Raw genomic sequence first — 22,749 nt, 5'->3', positions numbered from 1 at the left:
AAATGGCACATACCGTTTAACCGGCATCTCTTAAAACCAGGAGTCTTGGCAGCTTCACGACTTGTGGACTTCAACTCCCAGAATTCCTCATTCCGGCCGGCTGAGGAATTCTGGAAGTTGAGGTCCCACAAGTCGTAAAGTTGCCAAGTTCAGAGACTCCTGGTTTTCAAATACGGCTGACAAATTGAGTAGGAAGAAAGAGTTCAAAATAGTTGGCATTGCTTCCTATAAATCTTCCGGCTGGTCTTTTTCTCCCCTTTCCGCAGTGCGCCAAATGCCGGGAATTCTTCCACGGGAATCCGGTGGGTGGCCACCAGTGCTACCGGCTGATCATCGTCGATCAGGAGAGCTGCTTCGACCCCACGTCCCAACTCAACTGCTTTCACGAGCCGAACATTAAGAACTTGCTTTTTGGACGCTCGGTTTTTTTCGGTGTCCAGCCCAAATTTACCAACGTGGACATCCGTATCACCATAGATGTGACCTTCGGTGGAGTGGACGTCTACATCTCTACCTCCTACGAAACGTTTGTGGTGGACGTCGACCGAGCGACGGGCATCCACTTGGTGAGGATTGTCCCCCCGGGGGAAGAAACGCCGGTGCGCAGCAACGTGAGCCAGTCCTCCCCGCTGGTACGAGAGGCGCAGGCACACGGCTTGATCACCTACATCACCGTGAGGGAGCAGCAGGGGGTGCTAATCGTGCGGGGTGTCCACGATCGGGTGGTCATCACTTACCCGCACGAGATCCACGCTCTGAAATCCAGCCGCTTTTACGTCATCTTGCTGGGCATCGGAGGCAGCAGCCCCAACGTCACCGAGTCTCAGGGCCTGCTCTTTTTCCGCCAGGACCAGGCGCACATCGACCTCTTCGTCTTCTTCTCCGTCTTCTTCTCCTGCTTCTTCCTCTTCCTCTCTGTCTGTGTCTTGCTTTGGAAAGTCAAGCAGTTCCTGGACTTGAGACACGAGCAACGGCGCCACTTGCAGGAAATGACCAAGATGGCCAGCCGGCCTTTCGCCAAAGTGACCATTTACTTCGAGCCGGATAATTTGGGGGCACCGGCCGAGTTGGTTTTCCTCCCCGCTCGCCCACACAAACTCCCATCCTTGGCAGCAGCCCAGCCCCTTCCCAGTCGCTTGAAACCCTATCATGAGGTCCCTTATCCCGTGGCCCACTTCCGCCGCTCGGAGCCCTTCCTGTCTCATCTCATGGGCTACTCGTACTCCAGCTTCCGGGTGGGGCCAATCACTTTGGAGCCTACAGACGATGGCATGGCCGGTGTGGCTACCGTCCTCTTCCAGCTACCGGGTGGGCTGCAGGCCCCCAACCGAGCTTGCCTTGGCTCTGCTCTCGTCACCTTGCGCCACAATCTCCAGGACTACTGCAGCAGCAGCCACGGCATGAGCAGCTCGCGCAAGGGCCTGCTCAGCCACGAGAACCTGACAAGCATGTCCCTATGAGTTAGTGGAGAACTCCGCCCTGCTGGGGCTGAGAGGGGCTTCAGCAATCTGCCTGGTGGAGGGGCTGAGAAGGGCAGAACCTTCAGGAGAACAGGCGTGCAAAATCTCTCCGGCTCGTACGGCGTCGCTACAGACTTTCCTGCCAGCTGGAGATGCATCCACCAAATGGAAAAACCAGAGATGGTCTCCGGGGCTTGTGTGCGCCTGCTCTGCTGTCCTCCTGCTTGGGAGGGTCCTGGGGCCAACTCAGTATGAATGGATGGCATAGGCCGCAGGGGTCTCGAACCCTGGTGACTTTCCGACTGGTGGACTTCAACTCCCAGAATTACAAGGCACAGTAAAAAACAACAACTATTGTTTGTGGACTTCAACTCCCGGCTGGCTGAGGAATTCTGGGAGCTGAAGTCCACAAGTCGGAAAGTCGCCAAGGTTCGAGACCCCTGGTATGGGGGGGAGCATGCAGGGTGGTCCTCAGCCTAGCTCTTAATGCCTATGTTTCCCCAACACACTCTGCCACATGCTCAGCTTGGTTAGTACTCACTGGTAGCTCTTCTGTGTCTTCATACGTGTGAACCCCACCCTTTTGTTTAGCTGATGTTTTCATACAGGGTGGAAACCCCGAGGACGAAATCCACCGAGCAGACTGTGTGAAGGCTGCCTGTGGTCGAGCCCCGGGCCAGACATGTCCAAACGTGAGTGTAGAAATGGAGGAAGGACGGAGTTTTGCCTTGGTTGTTCACAGCCTTGCTTTTCCATCGCTGTGTAGAGAATCTACTACATCTCAAGTCGCTTGCTTTCTACCCGGTGTTGCTGCAAGATCGGCCAGGACTATCAGCCGTCCCACTCCGCGGACACCCCAAATCCCGAAACACTGTTAAACTTAGTTGGCTGACAATACTTCTCTTGGGATCAGAAGGTCGAGGAGGAGTAAAGTTGGTTTGGAATGAATCATTGTCAATCTGGAGTGTGGAAGAGCAGCTACAATCTCCTGAACAAATCAGGGGGAAAGCATGTTGGGCAATTTTTCCACCCGGCCTGTGGTTTTGTTAACATGAATGAGCTTTTGCGTTGATAGAGATCTCCCTTGCAAAATGGGTAGAAGAAGCAGACGACGTCTCTTTGATGCCTGGGAGATAATTGTGCTTGGGGTTGTGTGTAGCCTCTTGATCTTGAAGGGCTGGTTTGTCGCGATGCCGGGCGAGCTGCCGCGTGGTGATTAAAAGTCGTTAATCCCCTGCTGGATGGGAGCGAAGGAATGGAAAGCTGGGCACAGAAGCGTGGTAATTCCAAGCAGCTAAACTGGTCAGAAATAGGGAGCTGTGCTGGTTTTTGTTATCAAGGTGCCCTCGACGCTGCTGCGGGGATCCAAGTGTGTCAAAAAGTTGGTGATGGAAGGGGGCAGGAAGATGGGGGGGGGGTGTTGCATGGGGTTATTGCCGCCTCCTGCATTCCCGGTGTGGCTGCTTCTGTCTCTTGTTTTAAGCCCATTTTCAGCTCAGTTTGATGTTGTCATTCCTTCCCGACAGGTAAATTTCTCTTTCCTGGTTAATTGTGAAGAGGGCTTCGTAGAGTCCAAGATGGTTTAACAGGGATTTTTTATCTCACGCGCCATCTGGCAGGTGGCACAGGGGCAGCAACAGCAGGCAGCTAGCCAATCACAGCAAACATCCCCCTGGGGAAGAAGGGAAAAAACAGTAGTAACTGTAAATCAGTGTTTCTCAATCTTGGGAACTTTCGGACGTGGGGACTGGCTGGGGAATTCTGGGAATTGAAAGTCCACACGTCTGAAAGTTCTCGAGATTGAAGGACACTTCTAACAATTATCCGGTGCAACGTCTTCTATTTAACTTACGCTCTATGGTAGCTGCGCCTCCCCAATTCCAACCGTCTCTCGATTCAAAATAAACGCCAAAAATCCCCAATCAACCGATCTCCGTTTTTCTGCCTTTGCTTTTCATTTTTAAAAGATCTAACCGAGCTGTCTCCAGGGGGAAACGAGAGCTCTTGTCCTCCTTCCCTCCCTCCCTCCCCACCCCAGGACTGAAAAATCAGCAGGAAATCAACTGCCGCCGATGCCAACTGAGAATTGGATTAACTTTCCAAGTTAATTAAAGTCTGCTCTCCCAACTCTTGCGGGATTGCAATTTCCTCCCACCGCCGCCTTCTCAGCCTTGCCTTCCCGCCCCAGTCCTCTCCGGCTCACGATGTTTCCCCGGGGATAAAATGGGAATACCTTGATACGTTGTTGTTCTCGCAAGCCCGTCCGGAGAGCCACCAGGGCTCCAGGGAGAATCGGCAGGCAGCAGCATTCACCAAGGCTCGCCGCCACTTGGCACGCCAGGACGCAAGGAGCCAAGGTACCGCAGATGCCTGGGGGAAGCAAGAGGGAAGCAGGAGTGGAATTTTGAGAAGCCGCACTTATCCCCCATACGTTACCATGTTTCCCCGAAAATAAGACCTCCCCGGATAATAAGCCCAATTGGGCTTTTGAGCACATGCGCTAAAATCAGCCCTCCCCGAAAATACTGCAACAGAGCAGCAGCCACAAGGTGACCACGCTCGCCGCCTCCTGCAACTCAAAAATAATAAGACCTCCCCCAAAATAAGGCCAAGTGCTTATTCCGGGGGGGGGGGAGGGTCAAAAGAAAATAAGACCCTGTCTCATTTTCGGGGAAACATTTTATTTTAGCGTCAGACTTCAGACCAGCAATTTAAAGTGGCACGATGCTCTTCAGATGATACAGATCTTAGCTCCCGGATAATTAAATGAATAGCAACCGGTGCAGACTAGATGACCTACAAGGTCCCTTGCAACTCGGGTATTCTGTAAGCCGCACGGTTGCTTGATCAAAATTTGGGCACTTAGCAACTGGCATGTATTTGTAACAGGGACTGCCCTGGGATCACGTGACTGTCACCTCCCCAGCCGGCTTCCGACGAGCAGTCAATTGGGGGGGGGGGGGGAGCCAGATTCGCTTAATGGCCAAATGGTTTGCTTACTGACCAAATGATTCACAAATCAATTGCTGTGATTCACTTAACGGTGGCAAAAAGGTGGTAAAAGGAGGTGTGGCTCGCTTAACAACAGCCTCGTTTAGCAGCCGAAGCAAGATTCACTTAACGACCAAATGATTCGCTTCACAGTTGCAGCGCTTCGCTTAACAATGGGGGCAAAAAGGTTGCAAAATGAGACCCGGCTCGACAACGGCCTCGTTTTGCCAGAGAAACATGAGGCTCGATTGTGGCCGTAAGTCGAGGACTACCCGCAGCAGTATCTCTGCGGTGGGGGTTTGCCGGCCCGTGTTTCTTTTTGGCAGACTCCAATGATAAATTTCATCTTAATCTCCCAGTGGGGACAGTTGAGGGGTCTTGGGGGCCTCCCCTCCCAGGTTGAGTCCTCGGGAGATACTCACAAGTCTGCTTGTCCGCACAGCAGTCTGTCAAGCTGGATTTCCAATCCCGGTACGGAGCCGGACATGTTGTGGTGTTGGTCTGTGGTGTTGGTCCTCCGGTTGAAGGTTCGGAGGAGCACGGTTGGGAGACGCAAGGCTGGGAGGACACCACGGGAAAAGACCGGAAAGCCATGGCACTGATGTTGCAGTGATGCTCAAGACAACCGAAGGACCTAAATCGCTTGTAGCTGCTAGTTGTCGTTGGGTGTCTTCCCAGTCAGGCACTTGGATGGCAACAATTGGGAGACGCCGGCGAGCAACTTAACCGAGGTGGTGGGTGAGGCGCCTTGGCGTTTAGGAGACAGGGAGCTACAAGGAACCTCCAGGCTACTCCCGATGTTCTTTGAGTCGGGGTTAAAAAGCTCCTGGAAAATGTAGCCACGGCAGTGGGTGGGTAAGCCAGCCACGTGAGGAACACTCTCTGCTCAATTTAGTCCATGAATCTCATTGGCTGATTTGGAAAGGGGTGTGATGCATCTCCAAAGTCCTGCCTGCCCTCCCCACCCCACTTCAAAATTGCAGCGGTGGGATACAATTATTTCATGACTAGGATGAAGTCCGGTGCCTCTTCTCTTGGATTTATGACCACAATTGCCAACCAGAATTTCCTCTGTTTAAGCAGGGCAGTTAAATCGCAGCCAATTTTTACCAGGTGGTTCGGCAAATGACGGCCAATTGTTAAGGAAATCACACAGGCGTTAACAGAATTCAGCTTCCCCCGTTGCTCGGAGGAAGCTAGGTCACAAGAGATGATCACTTGATCCCGGGACTCCGAAACGGTCATGGATGACTGCCAAGCACCTGAATTTTGATCACGGGACAGCAATAGCACTTAGACTTATATACCGCTTTACAGCCCTCTCTAAGCTGTTTACAGAGTCAGCATAATTGCCCCCCAACCATCTGGGTCCTCATTTTACCCACCTGGGAAGGACGGAAGGCTGAGTCAACCTTGAGCCTGGTGGGATTCGAACTGCCAAACTGCTGGCAGCCGGTGATCAGCAGAAGTAGCCTGCAGTACTGCACTCTAACCACTACGCCACTACGGCTCTTGATTATGGGGATGCTGCGAGGACCACTTATAAGTTGCTATTTCAATAATGTAACTTCCATCAATAAATGGTTGTAAGTCCAGATGATCAGGTCTTGGCTCTCTCTGTGTCCTTTCCCAGGGTGGGAAAACTGCGGCAGGCAATGGAAAATGTGAGGCTGGAGGCTGGGCCGTGCAACCGAGTGTATTTATTTGAGTTGTATTTATTAATGTCGAGTTTACTGACTTTTGAGTTTTACTCATTTCAGTTTTATTCGTTTACTTAAAACTTGGATACAGCCTGTTTCTTAGAACCACCTCTGGCCAGCTCCCAATCCAAAGCGAAACCAAGATTAAAAACCACAATAAAAGCATAAAATTAGGCACATTAAAAAAAATATCGTAGCAACAAAAACCTGGGGCCAAGTCATTAGTTGCTGGGTGTTCCAGAATCACAGTGGATTTGTCTGAAATGGTATAGGGTTCCCTGCTTGAGCAGGGGGATGGACTAGAGGACCTCCAAGGTCCCTTCCGATTCTGTCATTCCGATTTCCAATACGTTGTACTCCAGAAATCAGCACAGCACAAAGAACCGATGGAAGAAAATGTTTACAGCTTGGGTTGAACTGTGTGGTCCTTCCTGCTCTCAAAGTTGGTTGTTTTCTTGGAAACATTTCGTTACCCAGCTGGGTAACGTCATCAATGCTAGTGCTGATTCTTACCACTGATTGACCTTACCTATTTAGGTGATGAAATATCGGCAAGAAAATATAACCAGGCTCAGAGAGCACCAAGCATCCCACCGTTCAACCTTGAGCTACCAATATTCACTTCCTTTGGCAATCAACCTTTCAGGAATCTAGAAAGAGTCGGACGCTACATTCCTAATTTTCAAGGCTTTTAGTCCGTCCCTTTGATTTTGCTCTCCTATTCTTGCCAACATCTAGTCACCCCAAAAGTCATCACGGGACACAAAGTGTTGCAATTTTCTTGAAAGTCACCATAACTCCAGAAACCGGAAAATGATTCCTCTGAACTCTCTGGGAAACATGATAAGGAGAAGAACCCTTGTGGGTGATCTAATGAAGTTGATCCCATACAAGAAAGGAAGTCCACTTCCAATCAGGGCTTCAAGATCACCGCAGAGATGATCCCGATGGGTAAGACAGCGGAATACGAGTCAATATCAATTAGTCATGACTGCTGCTTATCCCTGGGAGACCCAATTAATCTTTCCATACTTACGCCTCTTTCAAAACAATACTTTGACCAACCATAATTGAGGAAAGCTGCCTGGGTACAGTACTAGGCAGAGAATTAGGAAGAGCTGCTACTCCTCGTGGCAGACTGTGGTTAATGCTCTACACCCGTGATGGCAAAACTATGGCACGCATTCCAACAGGTGGCATGCGAGAGGCACCAGCTGTCACCCAGCTCAGCTTCACTACGCATGCGCCCACGCCTCCTGCTGGCCAGCTGATTTTGGGGTCTCTGCCGAGCATGCGGGAGATGTGTGTGCATGTGCAGGGAGGTCACACGTATGTGTGTGTTGGAGTAACATTAAAGTCTGTTCCCTCCTGCTTAGGCAGAGTGCAAACCAAGGATGCCCGTGTCTTATTTTGCATGATGTACCTATTAGAATTCGGGTGCTGACGACAGTGCCATGCCACCGAATTAAAATGCAACAGCCTACACCTAAATTACATAATTCTTGTTTCATTAATTATTTTCAGCACACGAGAGCCAGTCTTGCAATTAAGCTGACCCAAAGCAGGGTAGCTCAGAGGAAGCGGCTCGCTGGATGCCAATTTAGATCCTGCTGTCCTTGGCATTGTCAGGAGCGCCGGGTCAGCGGAAGGAGCCCGTTCCCAGTGGCCACAAAATGACTTCTTGGCAGGTGGTGACTTCTCAGCCTGTTTAGGACAAGGAACGGAATCACAGAGTTGGCAGGGACCTTTGAAGGTCTTCTAGTCCAACCCCCTGCTTGAGCAGTTGCTCTTCTACCATTCGGGAACAAATAGTTATCATGACAAGGGTTGGATAGAAATATCCCCTAAATCTAGATCATTCATCCACTGCCCAGAGACAAAATTCAGGTCGAACGTGTGTCCCCTGTTATGGGTGGGGTCTTGAATTAACTGAGTTAGGTCCATAGCCGTCATGGAAGCCATGAACTCCCGAGCTGACTTGGATGTCTCGCCAATGGAAGGCAGATTGAAATCCCCCAGGATCATAAGCCTGGGGAAATCAACCGCCAATCTGGCTAATATATTTAGCAGCTCCGGCAGGGCCGATGAAACGTAGCAGGGAGACAGGTACGTAACAAAAAGGCCCACTTGAACTCCAAAGCCCCACTTCACAAAAAGGGACTCACACCCGCCTATCTGAGGCAGAGTGACCTCCTGAGGTCCGAGACTTTCCCTAATAACCACCGCCCCCCCCCCTGCCCCTGCCCTGGGCTCTCGGCTGGTGAAACGCCCGGAAACACCTGGTGGGCATAATTCACTAAGGGGAACACCCCCCTCATGGCCCAACCAGATTGTATAGAAATAATGACATGCGCTTGTGTTGCAGGAAACGTCAGCCGGCTGTAGCTTTTATCCTCAGGCCGCAGCCTACACAACGTGCTTAACAGGTCAGTGAAATGACAACAACTGCATTTACACAACTTGCTCGATATTGTCTCTGGTTCACTTGTGGCTTAGCAAATTTCAGGAACCCAATTTGTCTCCTTGTCAAAATGCAACCGAGGAAGACCGGGGTGTGCGAGATGTGTGTCACACCCGTGTATACAACCTCTACACCCACACACGTTTATTAAAACGCCGACCAATTTAGTCTTAGCTAAAAAAAATGAATACAGGAATGCTGCCAATAATAATACTATGCTGGAGCATATACCGTATACTGAGCCATAAAATGAATTCAGTCAGGGAGCTTAAAGTCGTTGTTTTACAGTAGAGTCTTTTTTTAAAAATTAAGAAATGTAGTAGTTATAAATTGATCTCAGTTCTGTATTTATCTTTAGAACGTTTACTGCTCATTAAATTATATGGGCTCCATACAGGTGGTCCTCAAGTTACAAACACAATTTCTGTTCCTACCGTGTTTCCCTGAAAATAAGATAGGGTCTTATGTTCTTTTGACCCCCGAAATAAGTGCTTAGTCTTATTTTCGGGGAGGTCTTATTTTTGAGGTGCAGGAGGAGGCAAATGTGGCCACCTTATGGCTGCTGCTATGTTGCAATATTTTCGGGGAGGGCTTATTTTCATGCATGTGCTCAAAGGCCCAATTGGACTTATTATCTGGGGAGGTCTTATTTTCAGGGAAACATTTGTTAAGTGAGTTTAGTCCCATCTTACCACCTTCCTTGCCACAGTTATTAAGTGAATCACTGCAGTTGTTATGTAACATGGTTGTTAAGTGAATCTATCTCCCCCCCTGTTGACTTTGCTTGTCAGAAGGTCGCAAAAGGGGATCACATGACCCCGGGACACTGCAACCGTCATAAGTGTGAGTCAGCTGTCAAGCATCCGAACGGAGACCATGTGATCATGGGCATGTTGCAAAGGTCGCAACTGTGAAAAAACGGTCATAAGTCAGTATTTTTCCGTGCCGTTGTAACTTCAAACGGTCACTAAACGAACTGTCGTCAGTCGAGGACTATCCTGTGTTAGTTTTCCTTAGTTGGGGCTGTGGCTTCTATCTTTTGAGAGTTTCCTGCCGCAGATCCATGGCACAGAGCATAATCCTAAAAGATTCACCCCAAGTTAGGTAGCCTATAAATGTTAATAGTATTATATACTTCATTTATTAAACATGAAATTCGGTCAACTGAACTTTTAAATAACGTATCACAAATATCATTGACTGGCATGATTGATACGGGTCGCTGTCAAAATTTCCTGACAGTGAGAACAATCCATCAGTTGAACGTCTTGCCTTCAGAAGTTGTGGGGGCTTCATTAAGAAAAGACTGGGCAGCCCACCTGTCTGAAATGTACAAGCCAGGAGTGGGGAACCACAGGCTCTTTTATGACTTGTGGACTTCAACTCCCAGAGTTCCTGAGCCAATCATGCGAGCTCAGGAATTCTGGGAGTTGGAGTCTACAAGTCACAAAAGAGCCCATCGTTCCCCACCCCTGGTGTAGGGTCTCCTGCTTGAGCAGGGCGTTGGACTAGAAGACCTCGAAGGTCCCTTCCAGCTCTATTCTGATTGATGGAATTAGGTGTGGTGCAAAGCACAGAATCAACAGATGTTCTAATGAAGGGGTCCCCAAACTTGAGACTTGTGGACTTCAACTCCCAGAATTCCTGAACTAGCTCTGCTGGCTGGAGAATCCTGAGAGTTGAAGTCCACAAGTCTTAAACTTGCCAAGTTTGAAGACCTCTGTTCTAATTCAACCAACCCGCCAGTTGCTCAGTTGAAAGCCATTCAGAAGCATCACACGGTTTACTTTAAGTACCAAAAGTGCTTTTAATAGGACGTCCTCCTACCCACTGCCTTCAACCACTCGCCAAACCTAAGCAGGTGGCAGGTGGGGCACGATGAGGCACAACCACTTCCTTCCGGTCTGGCAATCAGACGGGCAGCCTCCAAAGGTGTACAGGCCATCCCATTTCTCACATGCACATGTGGCTTTCTTCTATTTTAAATGCAGCACGCTTCCCAAAGGAAGTAATACAGGTAATCCTTGATTTACAGCCATTCACGAGGGGGACTTTGGCGTCCTAATAGATGAGCACTTAAATATCAGCCAGCAATCCAAAAAAAAAAAAAAAAGCCAACACAATCCTTGGTTTTATAAACAGAAGCATAGAATCAAAATCACGTGAAGTATTATTTTGATGTTGTTGTTAGTTGCGAAGTTGTATCTGACCCATCGCGACCCTCATGGACAATGTTCCTCCAGGCCTTCCTGTCCTCCATTGAAGCTCATGCCGACTGCTTCGGTGACTCCATCCAGCCACCTCCTTCTCCACCGTCCCCTTCTTCTTTTGCTCTCCATCTTTCCCAGCATGAAGCTCTTCTCTAGGGAGTCCTTTTTCCTTCTTATTCGGTGGCCAAAGGATTTGAGTTTCCTCTTCAGGGTCTGGCCTTTTAAAGAGCAGTCAGGGTTGATCTCCTCTAGGACTGACCCGTTGGATGGCCTTGCAGTCCAAGGGACTCGCAGGAGTCTTCCCCAGCACCAGAGTTCAAAGGCCTCCATTCTTTGGCGCCTTTCTTATGGCCCAACCTTCACAGCCATCCATTGCAACTGGGAAAACCATCGCCTTGACTATACGCCCTTTTGTTGGCAGGGTGATGTCTCAACTTTTTAGGAGGCTGTCTAGATTTGCCATAGCTTTCCTCCCCAGGAGCAAGCGCCTTTTAATTTCTTGGCTGCACTCCCCATCTGCGGTGATCTTGGAGCCCAGGAAAATAAAATCTGTCAACTACCTCCATTTCTTCCCCATCTATTTGCCAGGAATTGAGAGGGACGGATGCCACGATCTTAGTTTTCTTAATGTTGAGCTTCAAGCCATCTTTTGCACACTCCTTCTTCACCCACATCAAGAGGCTCTTTAGTTCCTCTTCACTTTATAAAACCTTAGTTAAGACCACACCTGGAATACTGCATCCAGTTTTGGACACCTCGTTACAAAAAAGAACTTGAGACGTTCCAAAACGTGCAAAGAAGAGCAAATAAGACGATTAAAGGCCTGGAGACTCTGAAGAATGACTGGGTACAGCCAGTCTAGAGAAAAGAAGGGGGGACAGGATAGCAGTATTTCAGTATTTGAGAGGCTGCCACAAAGAAGAAAGGGGGCAACTAATTTTCCAAAGCATCAGAAGACAAGAAGCAATGGATGGATACTAATCAAGGAGAGAAGCAACCTAAAGCTAAAGAGAAATTCCCTAACAGTGAGAACTATTAACTGGTAGAAGAACTTGCCAATTGTAGGTTCTCCATCACTGGAGGATTTTAAGAAGGGACTGGAGAGCCACTTGTTTGAAACGGAATAGGATCTCCTGCTTTTGCAGGGGGTTGGACTAGAAGACCTCCAAGGCCTCTTCCAGCTCTATTCTAAATGGAACATGTCCTCTGGGAAGAGCCATTTCTGCAAAACAGGCCATCTGCAGAAACACCTGATTGTCGTTTGACACTGGGAGAGAAACATTTATTGACCTCTGCAGTGGTCCCACTGAAAGCGATGAAGCTGCGGCACTTAGAAACGACGAGATATGGCGTCCGCAAACACGGCTTAGTGCAGGGGTCTCCGAACATGGCAACTTTTAAGACTTGTGGACTTCAACGCCCAGAATTCCTCATGGCTGGCTGAGGAATTCTGGGCGTTGAAGTCCACAAGTTGTTCTACAAGCTAAGCAGACCAGGATGAAATAGGGGGAAGATTACTAGAATCATAGAATAATAGGGCAGGATGGGACCTCAGAGGTCTTCTAGTCCAGCCCTCTGCCCAAGGCAGGAGTCCTTCTATCGTCCCAGACAAATGGTTGTGCAATCTTCTCTTGAAGACCTCCAATGATGGCGCACCCACAAGCTTTTCCATCGACCCTAACCGCCCTCCCTTTCAGAAAATCCCTCCATATTTCCAGGTTGAAGCTCCCTCCGATAAGCTTCTACCCATATTGCTTCTTGTCCCAACCTCTGGGGCCATGGAAAATAAACTTCTTCAGCTTCTCTCTCTCTGTGTGTGCCAACATCAGGACTGGCACAGAAGGCCAAGCAGCCTCTGGGGAAGGTTGGCCCCAAAACACAGGGACATCACAGTAAGCTTGGCCAGCCCTACAACTTTGCACAATCAGCATAACTGAGGATGAGGCTCATCCGATGGTTATCAAAAGCAGGGATTCTCTCTCGGTATTTTTTTTAAAACAACAACAACAACAAATGACATGTAGAAATAAATGGAGCCCAAAATGAGTGTCTCCCATTTGCCTGGAATGCTTTGTTTGATTCAAGTCCAATTGTGGTGCCCTCTACGCAAATTAGCAAGCCTATTTGGAGTAACACCACAGAGCAATCCGGAAATTACTCACGAGTGGAGAACCACCAATTCCAGACTATTCTGTCCTGGGATACAAAACAGATTTTGAACTCGTGGCTTGAAAAGGTCCATCAGCATCATCCAAAATACTGTGGAGATAGACAGCCAGTTTGGCCTGGTGGTTAAGGCACCAAGCTAAAAAGCAGGAGACCGTGAGTTCAAGTCCTGCCTTCGCCATGAAAGCCAGCTGGGTGATGTTGGCTCACCCCAACCAACCTTGCAGGGAACATAGGAGGAAAGGTTTTTTTTTTTGGAAAAGTACGCTGCCTCGAGTTATTTGTAAAAAAAATAAATAGATAAAAGGCGAGATACAAATAAATAAAATAAAAATGGGCCAGAATGGGGGGACATGAGTTGAGGCTATTTTAAAGAAGGAAGATGTAGCACTGGGCAATGTTTTTCTTGCTAAGCCGTAGGAAGAGCTAAACACGCTTCGCACAACGACATGGTTTTTAACGCTGTCCCTCCTGAGCCCCGTGGAGGAGGTCATTTCATATCTGAGAAAGGGGAAGATCTTTTCCTTGGGAGATAAAATATCTTTTTCAGGCCGGAGAAAAATAGCATTGTCCTCTGAGTTGATATAATAGCAATACCACTTAGACTTATATACCACTTCACAGTACTTTTACAGCCCTCTCTAAGCGTTTTACAGAGTCAGCCTCTTGCCCCCAATAATCTGGGTCCACATTTGACTGACTTGAGAAAGATGAAAGGCTGAGTCAATCTTGAGCAGGTGAGAATCGAACTGCTGGCAGTTGGCAGAGTTAGCTTACAATACTGCATACGAATCACTGGGCACCATGGAAGGATGAGAGGGAGGGAGGGAGGGAGGAAGGGGAAGAGCAATAGCACTTAGACTTATATGCTGCTTCACAGTGTTTACAGCCCTCTCTAAGCAGTTTATAGAGTCAGCCTCTTGCCCCCAACAATCTGGGTCCACATTTGACTGGCTTTGGAAGACGGAGTCAACCTTGAGCCAGTCAGAATCGAACCGCTGGCAGTGAGCAGAATCAGCCTGCAATACTCCACTCTAACCACAGCGCCACCACGGCTCCTGCAAAGCTGGTCTTATTCCATGCAACAATTCAACTAGCAAAAACCCACGACGCTAAAATTAATTCACAGCTCTCATGACTTCCAAGAATTTGCGGATGGAATTTCTAGTACAAAATGTTTAATTTCTTGGCACGCCTAGGACTTGCTGTCCCAGGCCGCCTTTTCAGCTGATCTCGCATTCAGACTACACATTATTAAACTCCCCCCCCCCCGACACACAAAAGTTATGTCGGATTTTAATTCCCCCCCCCCCGCCTCTTTGATGTTGTGTTATGCGAACTACAAGTAGCAACCCAATCTCCGAACAGGTTTTAAAAACAAGAAAACCAACAAAGCGTTTCTGAGAATGGAAGGGGGGGGGAGTAAGTAAGTAAGTAAATAAATAAAAAGATTAAATCTTTTTTGTTGTCGTAACCAATAGTCCCATAAAAACATGATGTCAGCCTGTTTCGTAGCTCAGCTGAACAAGTTGATTTCTTCCCTGCAGGAAAGCAGTTTGAATACCCCCAGAGCCACTGTGGAAAACAATTCCGAGTTTGCAGCCATATGAAAACGGGATGAGCTAGCACAAAACAGCTGGGCAGGTGGAGAAAATACTGAATTTTACTAATTTTCAGGTGCTGTGTTTGCAAGCCGGGTGAAGTGGGCGAGGTTGCCTCAGTTCCCATTTTTATTCGGTAACAGGAAATTCTTGACTTTTAAAAAATAGCAAATCGGGGGACGGGGGGGGGGATTTAAAAGTAGCTGAGTCTGCATTCAGTTTGTTCCCTGGGGAATTCGCCTTCTTGCCTTGTTTTAAGACTTAAGTATTGTACTGCTGAATCTTAGCAAGGCCCTGCCACCCATTCAAGGGCAGGGAAGGATTTACAAGGAATATTGTCCTGGGCAATATATTCCCTCAAAACGGAGAGATATTTTGATCATCAATGACTTGATTTGCAATCAAATCAGCTGCACGCCTGTATCCTTAATCTACCTCCAGAGGTGTCTATGGAGATTCTCAAGTCATCCAGACCACGCTTGTCCCAAAGGTGCTCTTTCAAAAGGCAACCGGACTTTTGTTTTTCCTCGAAGACGTTTTGCTTCTCCTCCAAGAAACCTCTTCGGTTCTGTGATATAATATATAGATCCTCATTATATAATACAAATACACATCCTATAAATTTCTAAGTATAAATCCTTCTGTTCCCCACCGTTCAATCGGAACGGAGGAAGCTTCTTGGAGGAGAAGCGAAACGTTTTCAAGGAAAAACAAAGTCCAGTTGCCTCTTGAAAAAAGCACCTTTGGGACTGCTACTAGAGCAGATGTGGGGGGGGAACCGTGGCCCCTGTATGACTTGTGGACTTCAACTCCCAGAATTCCCGAGCCAGCCTAGGAATTCTGGGAGTTGAAGTCCACAAATCACAAAGGGCTCATGCTTCCCCACCCATTCTAGAGCAGAGATACTTCCTTCTATCGTTTTCCTCTTCCATCCATTCCATTTAATTAATTTAATGCAGGGCAGGAAGGCACTATTGTTCTTTCAGTCTTTAAAGCAATGTTGCTCAAACCTACGCTGCTTTACAAGAGGTGGACTTCAACTCCCAGAATTCCCCAACCAGGGGATTCTGGGAGTTGAAGTCCTCCAGGCTTAAAGTTGCCATGGTTGGAGACCCCTTTTAGAAGGTTTAGCACATATTTTTGTCATCTCAACACAAATCTACCTGCCGTTACGAAGAAGCCACCCCGATTTCAAGAGCAGTGCCTGCAGGTCATTAGATTGCTGTTTAGGTAAATCCTTTTGACATTTCCTTGTCGCTTTCTGATGTATCACCTGATCTCTAATGAGCAGTTCAGGTGCCTGCAGAGGTGGTGGAAGTGACAGCGCAAAGCTTTCCCCATTTCCTGGGCTACACAATCGACAATCTTTCCTTGACAGATGGATTCCTGCCTCCACCCAGCTGCTCCTACTTAGGTTGAGCTTTCCCTGGCCGCCTGCTGGAAATCTGTGTTCCATTTGTTTCCCCTGTGCATAAGCAGAGTTCTCTGGGCATAGCAGCAGAGCTGGACAGGAGGATCTTGCCTTCGTGTTGAGGGACCAAGAAGGGGGGGGGGGGGAAAGAACAGGCACTGCTGGTTACATTTTTATAAATTTTCCTTCCAAAAGGTGATTCGGGTAGTCCTTGATTTATGACCGCCCCCCAATTGAGCCCCAGAATTAGTGACATAGGAATATAAGCACGTGAGCTTATTCCACCAGATGCTGGTTTGTTTCCCAATTCAGCTGTTGACAAGAGACTGGGTGACCACGGTCAGAGCGGGGCACAGAAGCCATTGGGAAGGCAAGGAAGGACTCCTGGGAAGGGAGGGATGGTTTCAGAGCAAAGGTTCCCCTCAGAGGCTTAGATTGAAAGCCACAGTCCTCGATTTATGTCCACAATTGAGCGCAATATTTATGTTAAGTGAAAATTTGTTAAGTGTGTTTCCCCCCAATTTGTGTGCTCACCTAGGCTTCCCCAGCAGACCGAAGCCGAGTGAAAAAAAATGGCCATAAGTTGTTTTTTCCCCAGTGCCGTTAACTTTGAAAAATCACTAAATAAACTGTTGTAAATGAAGGACTATCTGTATTTCAATGGGTTGGGATTATAAACAGACACAGGCATACTTCCTATCTTTCACTGATTCACACACACACACACTCCCTACCTCTCAATGGGTTGGGATTAAACTGCCTATCACGCCTTCTCCCTCCCATAACTCCCTCTTCAAATAAATCAGCAAGGAATCAGCATCACACTGGCTGTTTTGAACTTTTTGTTAACTCTGGCGATGAGTCGCATCCTTTTATTAAGAGAGACGAGCGTTCCCACGACCCCCCGGGCCCTTGTTTGCATCGTACGCCACACCTGCGGACGCACCGAGGTTAATTCACAAACGGGCCCGCTCCTTCTCGAACGCCGCCTCTCTCTCTCTCTCGCACGTGTCCGTGTCCTTCGGTTCTTCCGAAGTTAAGACTGACGTGAGACCTTCAAGTGCTTGAGGTAGGAAAATCCAAGAGGAGGCTCCGTGGCCGTCCGCCCACCGCAAAGTTCTCCTTCACCAAAGTCTGCCGTTCGGAACGGGAGGTATAGAAGAGGAGCAGCGTGGTTCTGCGGGGGCTGCCCTTCGGGATGGGGGCACAGAGGCACCCCAGAGTCCCTGGCAAGTTGCTTCGTCTCACCTCAAAAGGTGGACCAGCTCGGGGAAAAGCAAACACGTCCGACAGCGGCCAAGGCAGCCACCAGCTGGCAGCATCCAGTAGCCGGGCAATTTCTACAGAGAACACACAGCTCCATCCATATTTCTGACATCTCACTATTCCAGGCCATTTGCCTGACTACTTGACAAACAGTCGGGCCGGCGGCCGGAGTTCCCCGACAACTACTACTACACATCTCCTAGGAGGGTGGCAACCTTGACGTTTCTCATAGAGAGGACGCCAGGGCTGGAAGACCCCCCTTCGGCTCGCAGAAGAACCTGCCGTTCAGGCTGTAGCCGCCCTCTGCGTGTCCTCCCCGCATGTCGAAGTCGATGGTGACCTCCTCAATCTCCTCGTGGCTGTTCTGGACGGTGCTCTTCCCGTGCAGCTCCTTCAGGTGGCGCCGCAGGCCCGGCTTGTGCGTGAAGTGCATCTCGCAGTAGTTGCACTTGTGGGGCTTGATGCCGCTGTGGAGGTTGAGGTGGTCCTGCAGGGTGGCGTTCTGGGTAAAGCACTTACGGCAGATGGGGCACTGGAAGGGCTTGAAACCCGTGTGGACTCGGATGTGGCGGGTCAGGTTGCTCTTCTGCGAGAAGACTTTGCCGCAGCGGAGGCACAGGAAGAGCTTGTGCTCTTGCACGTGGCTGACCAGGTGGCCCAGCTGCTGGAACACCCGGCTGCAACGGGGGCAGCGGTAAGGCCGCTCCAAGCCCGGCACCTTCCACGAGGCCACCCCGCTGCCCGTCCTCCACTCCCGGTAGTTCATAGCCGGGCCGTGGCGATGGCGGTGCAAGGGGTAGTTTCTCCACTGAGAAGCGGGCGAGGGGGTCGCAGAGGGGAAGGGGAGCCCTTTGCTGCCCATCTCGTCGTCGTAGCAACCTTGCAGGTAGCTGCGGGTGATCTCCACGGCGGAGTTGATGAGGGAGAGGGAAATGGCGGGAGAGGCAGGGCCGTGGGAACTGCGGGGGGTGAACTCCACGGCCGCCATTTTGCTTTCTTCACAGTCTGCTTTGGCCGGGGTGGAAGAGGGCTGCTTCTCCCCTTCTTCCTCCTCCTCCTCCTCCTCTTCTCCGTCTTGCTGCTCACTGCTCTCCTCCTCCTGCTTCTCCTGCAGCAGGGCGTCTGCCTTCGGGACTAGGTAGTGGGAGACGGCCTGGGCGCAGCGTTCCACCACGTGGCCCATCTGCAAGAAGGATGCCGCCGTCAAGTAGTTGACCAGTTCCTTGATGGGCACGTCCAGGCACCCCGTGTAGCAGGACAGCAGAAGCTGGCGCCCGATCTCCGGGCTCTGGAAGAGGGAGACCGTCACCTCTTGGGAATCGTTGAGCAGGAACTGGTCACGCAGGAAAGGGGAGCAGGCCGCGAAGACCACGCGGTGGCCGGGAACCCGCAGCTCGTTCACCTGCACCGTCACGTCGCAGAAGCGGCGCTGCTCTCGCAGCTGGTCCATGCGGTGCAGAACGCCATCGCCGTAACCGGGAAACCGGAACTGCAGCCGCTCGCAGGCTGGCGCCATTATGATACGTCTAGAAGAGACAAGACGAAGGAGAAGGAAGATGTCAACCCTGAAGTGAACCTGGCTGAGGCCATTTTGGAGGCTTCAGGGTTGCCACACAACAGAGGGAGGGGGGAATGAGTTAGATGGGGGTTTGTAGGCCCAATGGCTAAGACGTTTGATTAAAGATGATTAGAGGACTGGAGACTAAAACATATGAAGAACGGTTGCAGGAACTGGGTATGTTTACTTTAATAAAAAGAAGGACCAGGGGAGACACAATAGCAGTCTTCCAATATCTCAGGGGTTGCCACAAAGAAGAGGGAGTCAAACTATTTTCCAAGGCACCTGAGGGCAGAACAAGAAGCAATGGGTGGAAACTAATCAAGGAGAGAAGCAACTTAGAACTGAGGAGAAATTTCCTGACAGAACAATTGATCAGTGGAACAGCTTGCCTCCAGTTGTTCAAAATTCAAAATACTAAGAGTAGGCTAAATTTTAAAAAAACAATAATTTGATCGACAGACCCTGATCAATTGAGAGCCAGTTTAGCCTAGTGGTTAAGACAGCAGAACAGAAACTGGGTGGCGGTGAATTATAGTCCCGCCTTAGTCATGCAAGCCGGCTGGGTGACTTTGGTCCCCAAGAGACGTTGAGTTCTAGTCCTGCTTTAGTTGTGGAAAAAAATGGATGACCTTGGGGAAGGCATTCTCTCTCAGCCCGGCCTACCTCACAGGGCTGTTGCACTGAGGTTAAAATAGGGAGGAAAAAAGTTGTATTAGATACGTTCGCTGCCTTCGGTTGTTTAGTTAAAAAGAATAAAGGTGGGATATAAAATAAATAAAATAAACGTGACTGATTTAAACTTTGTGTAGGGACAACTTCCCCGTAACAATTCCATCAAGGCAAGGGTTTAAAGTAATTCATTCCGCAAGTTCAGATTTACTGAGAAACTCAAAATTTTACAGAACTTGTCTTAACCGTTTTAGCCAAACCTGGTCGATTATGGGTACAAAACAGCCAAATGTGGTCCTTGTTTACACTGAATCCTTATTTTGAATTCATTCCACAACTAAATCCAATAGGAAAAATAAGGAATTTCAAAATGATAATATTTGTGAAGAGTTTGCCTAGAATGAACAGGGAAGGTCTGGATTATTTTACAACCGGTCTTTTTCTTTTTCAAAACCCCGCTTTGTTCAATGAAAAACCTCGCCGAAGCTGCCAATTATTTTGATTTCGTCCCCCCACGTGCCCTCTTACTTCTATTCCCGAAAGCGTCCTACGCAGTCGGAGCAACCAGCGCGCGTCTCCTTGCGTTGAGGTCCCCGCTCCTGTACGCAACCTGCGGACCAGCCGTTCGCCCGTTGCGCTATCGCGCGGGGAGGTCCTTTTGCCATTCCGAAGCTGTTCGTAGAGCGCCCCCTGGAGGCGCCTTTGGGCGTCCGGTTACGCTCTATGCGTACCTGCCCGTTCCTGAAACGCCTATTCAGAGACGGCACTTACGCTCGCCGCCTAAGGGGTGCTGGCTCTTTATACCGGGACGTACGTCGCGCTTGTGGAGCCACTCACCTCACCGCCGCCTCGGGCACCTAACTGCCTCTTCCCAGGGGCCGCTTTCGGGTTTGAAGCCCTCCAAGACGGCCGCTTCGCATCGGCTCCCTTAGGCCTAGTCGCAGCACCTCGGCTGCGCCGCCATCTTGAAATCCGCCTCTCAAAGGGTCCGGGACTTTTTCCTCCCAGGCGGGCAAGGGCAGGGATTGCTCCGCGCCGCCACCCGCCTCCGGGGCGCAGCACAAGGGGGACCTCCGAGAGCGGGTGGGGGAGTGAAGGGTCATGCTAAAAGCTGGTATCACTCCGCGGGAAAGAGTCCCAAGGCTCAGTCCTCCTGAAGCCCCATTGGAAGCATAGCTTCCCCCCACCCCCCTTCCAGTCGTTCCTGTCTCTGTAGGGCACTGTTTCTCAACCTTGGCAACTTGAAGATGTCCGGACTTCCAACTTCCAGAATTTCCCAGCCAGCATTCGCTTAAGGTTGCCCTGTTGCAGAGGGTTGGACTACAACTCCCATCTCCCCAGCTGGCAGGTGGGAGAGGAGCTCTAATCCAACGCATCTACTCAGTCTTTCTATCGCACCATTGGAAGCTGAGCTCTCCCCTCCAGTTGTTCCTATCTATTTGCAATGTCCCCCAAGTTGGTGCCTCCAGAGGGTTGGACTACAACTCCCATTTCCCCAGCTGCCAGGATGGGAGTTGCAGTCCAATGTAACTTACAGGGCACCATTTTGGACGTAATCAGAAGTCCACAATGCATCCCTAGTCCTTCCAATCTGTTGTTATGATTTCCCTGGATTGCACTAAATTAACTTTTTCCCCCTTACATGGCCCAGTTCTTCAGGATAGTAATACTCATAGGGTTGGTTTGGCAACAGAATAACAGAGTTGGAAGGGGCCTTGGAGGTCTTCTAGTCCAAGCCCCTGCTCAGGCAGGAGACCCTATATACCATTTTAGAGAAATGGCAATCCAGTCTCTTCTTGAAAACCTCCAGTGATGAATCTCCCACAACAGAAGGCAACTTCTGTTCCATTGGTTGATTGCTCTGTCAGAAAATTTCTCTTTTATTTCTAGGTTGAATCTCTCCTTGGTCAGTTTCCATCCATTATTCCTTGTCTGGCCTTTGGGTGCCTTGGAAAATAGCTCGAACCCCCTCCTCTCTGGGGCAGCCCCTCAAATATTGGAAGACAGCTATCATGTCTTCCCGGTCCCTAACATTTCAGACAAATAATTCTCCAATCTATTCTTAAAACCTCCAGTAATGGAGCACTCACAACTTCTGGTGGCAACCTGTTCCACTGATTAATTATTCTGTCAGGAAATGTTTCCTTAATTCCAGGTTGCTTCTCTCCTTGATTAGTTTCCATCGGTTGCTTCTTCTGATATTCTGACCCACCCCCAGATCAAGATCTGTTCCCCTATTTTTTCCCCCCACAACAAGTCGGTGAAGCAAGTTGAATTGAGAAATAAAAATCCGCCTGAGATTACAAGATAGCTGGACCCTTCCTCTTTTGCACATCCTTCCTCATTTTGCACAAAACAACAATTCTCGTGCCGTTTCCTGCCCTTGTAGGAGCAGGAAAAGTTCTTGGGCTGGCCCTGTCCTTAAGACAAGATTACAAAAAGTTGGCAGATCAAATATTCAGAAAAGAATCACTCCTCATATCCTGCAGATGTTCTTGAGGGTCATAAAATTCAAGCTAGAGACCACCCCCCCCCACAGAAGATAGCATCCATATCTTGACTCCTTTTTCCTCCCTCCCCACCCGAGATATCCTGAATTAAAAATGTTTGCGGGTGAAAAAAATCCTTATAAATCCCAAACCAGCCACTAATAAGATTGCGACTGCATTTCCGTGGTTCTAAGAAGCCTTTGAATGCAGACCGTACAGAGCGCGTCAAAAAGCAGAAAGAAGGGGGTATGTAGTTGAAAATGGGAGTAATGGTATTTTTCTCTTTTTAACCAAACTCAGCATTTACATGCTGATTCACCGAAGATTATCTTAATCTTGGGTTTGGATTAACGGTCAGTCTGAGAATTAAATTCAGGGTTTACACCACAACTGGCAAGACACAAAGCCTTGGGAATTCTCCCAAGTGACCATCTCTTTTTGAAATGTCCCAAAGGTGCTTTTTCAAAAAGGCAACTGGACTTTGTTTTTCCTTGAAGAGGTTTCGCTTCCTTGGGCAAAAAAACCCCCATCATACATTATAAATTATATAACTCATAAATTGCAGTCAAGAGTGCTGCCAGCAGCCGTAAATGCAGGCCAGTTGCAGACTTCTCAAAATGCGTCGAGAGGCTGATCCAGTTCATAAGTACCATTTTATTTTATTTTTTGGGGGTGTGTGTGTCTGTAGGAACTTTGGTCGTACGTTTTTATAGCTGCGATTTTTTAAAAAAACTTACCTGGAATTTACTTCCACGTGACACTCC

The 22,749-nt window shown here is 49.1% G+C and overlaps 3 protein-coding genes across 5 annotated transcripts in view; 1 reads left to right on the top strand and 2 right to left on the bottom strand.

The window, feature by feature from the left end:
• The window catches only part of MEGF8 (multiple EGF like domains 8), a 48,867-nt gene extending 45,481 nt beyond the window's left edge, over window positions 1–3,386 (top strand). Inside the window, 1 exon segment of the mRNA XM_081962528.1 lies at window positions 267–3,386. Coding sequence (XP_081818654.1) covers window positions 267–1,460 — 1,194 coding nt within the window. The 3' untranslated portion in view covers window positions 1,461–3,386.
• On the bottom strand, window positions 3,043–6,071 carry LOC309396959 (cornifelin homolog A-like; the record flags this gene model as incomplete). Its single annotated transcript, XM_081962580.1, has 2 exons — window positions 3,694–6,071; window positions 3,043–3,132 (listed from the first exon to the last, which is right to left on the bottom strand). The coding sequence occupies exons 1-2, from the start codon at window positions 3,955–3,957 to the stop codon at window positions 3,043–3,045; spliced, it is 354 nt and encodes a 117-aa protein (XP_081818706.1). The 5' UTR covers window positions 3,958–6,071.
• Window positions 6,072–16,217: 10,146 nt separating this feature from the next.
• LOC309397007 (zinc finger and BTB domain-containing protein 26-like) lies at window positions 16,218–21,653 on the bottom strand. 3 transcript variants are annotated; one of them, XM_081962675.1, is made up of 2 exons: window positions 21,587–21,653; window positions 16,218–18,792 (listed from the first exon to the last, which is right to left on the bottom strand). In XM_081962675.1, exon 2 carries the CDS (start codon window positions 18,780–18,782, stop codon window positions 17,493–17,495), a length of 1,290 nt encoding a protein of 429 aa, XP_081818801.1. In that variant the 5' UTR covers window positions 18,783–18,792; window positions 21,587–21,653; the 3' UTR covers window positions 16,218–17,492. The 3 variants fall into 3 exon arrangements, with proteins under 3 accessions (XP_081818801.1, XP_081818800.1, XP_081818799.1); XM_081962674.1 differs by lacking the exon at window positions 21,587–21,653 and adding an exon at window positions 20,025–20,283; XM_081962673.1 differs by lacking the exon at window positions 21,587–21,653 and adding an exon at window positions 20,334–20,576 and having other exon boundaries at window positions 16,219–18,792.
• Window positions 21,654–22,749: the final 1,096 nt, after the last annotated feature.

This window comes from Natrix helvetica (assembly GCF_964273705.1).
Source record: "Natrix helvetica genome assembly, chromosome: 9".
Classification (NCBI taxonomy): Eukaryota; Metazoa; Chordata; class Lepidosauria; order Squamata; family Natricidae; genus Natrix; species Natrix helvetica.
Note: the sequence above shows the minus strand (reverse complement) of the source record. Positions and strands in the feature narration are given on the sequence as shown.

Excerpts from the sequence above, each read along its gene's own strand:
- LOC309397007 (XM_081962675.1), bottom strand. The coding sequence starts at position 18,782 with ATGGCGCCAGCCTGCGAGCGGCTGCAGTTCCGGTTTCCCGGTTACGGC.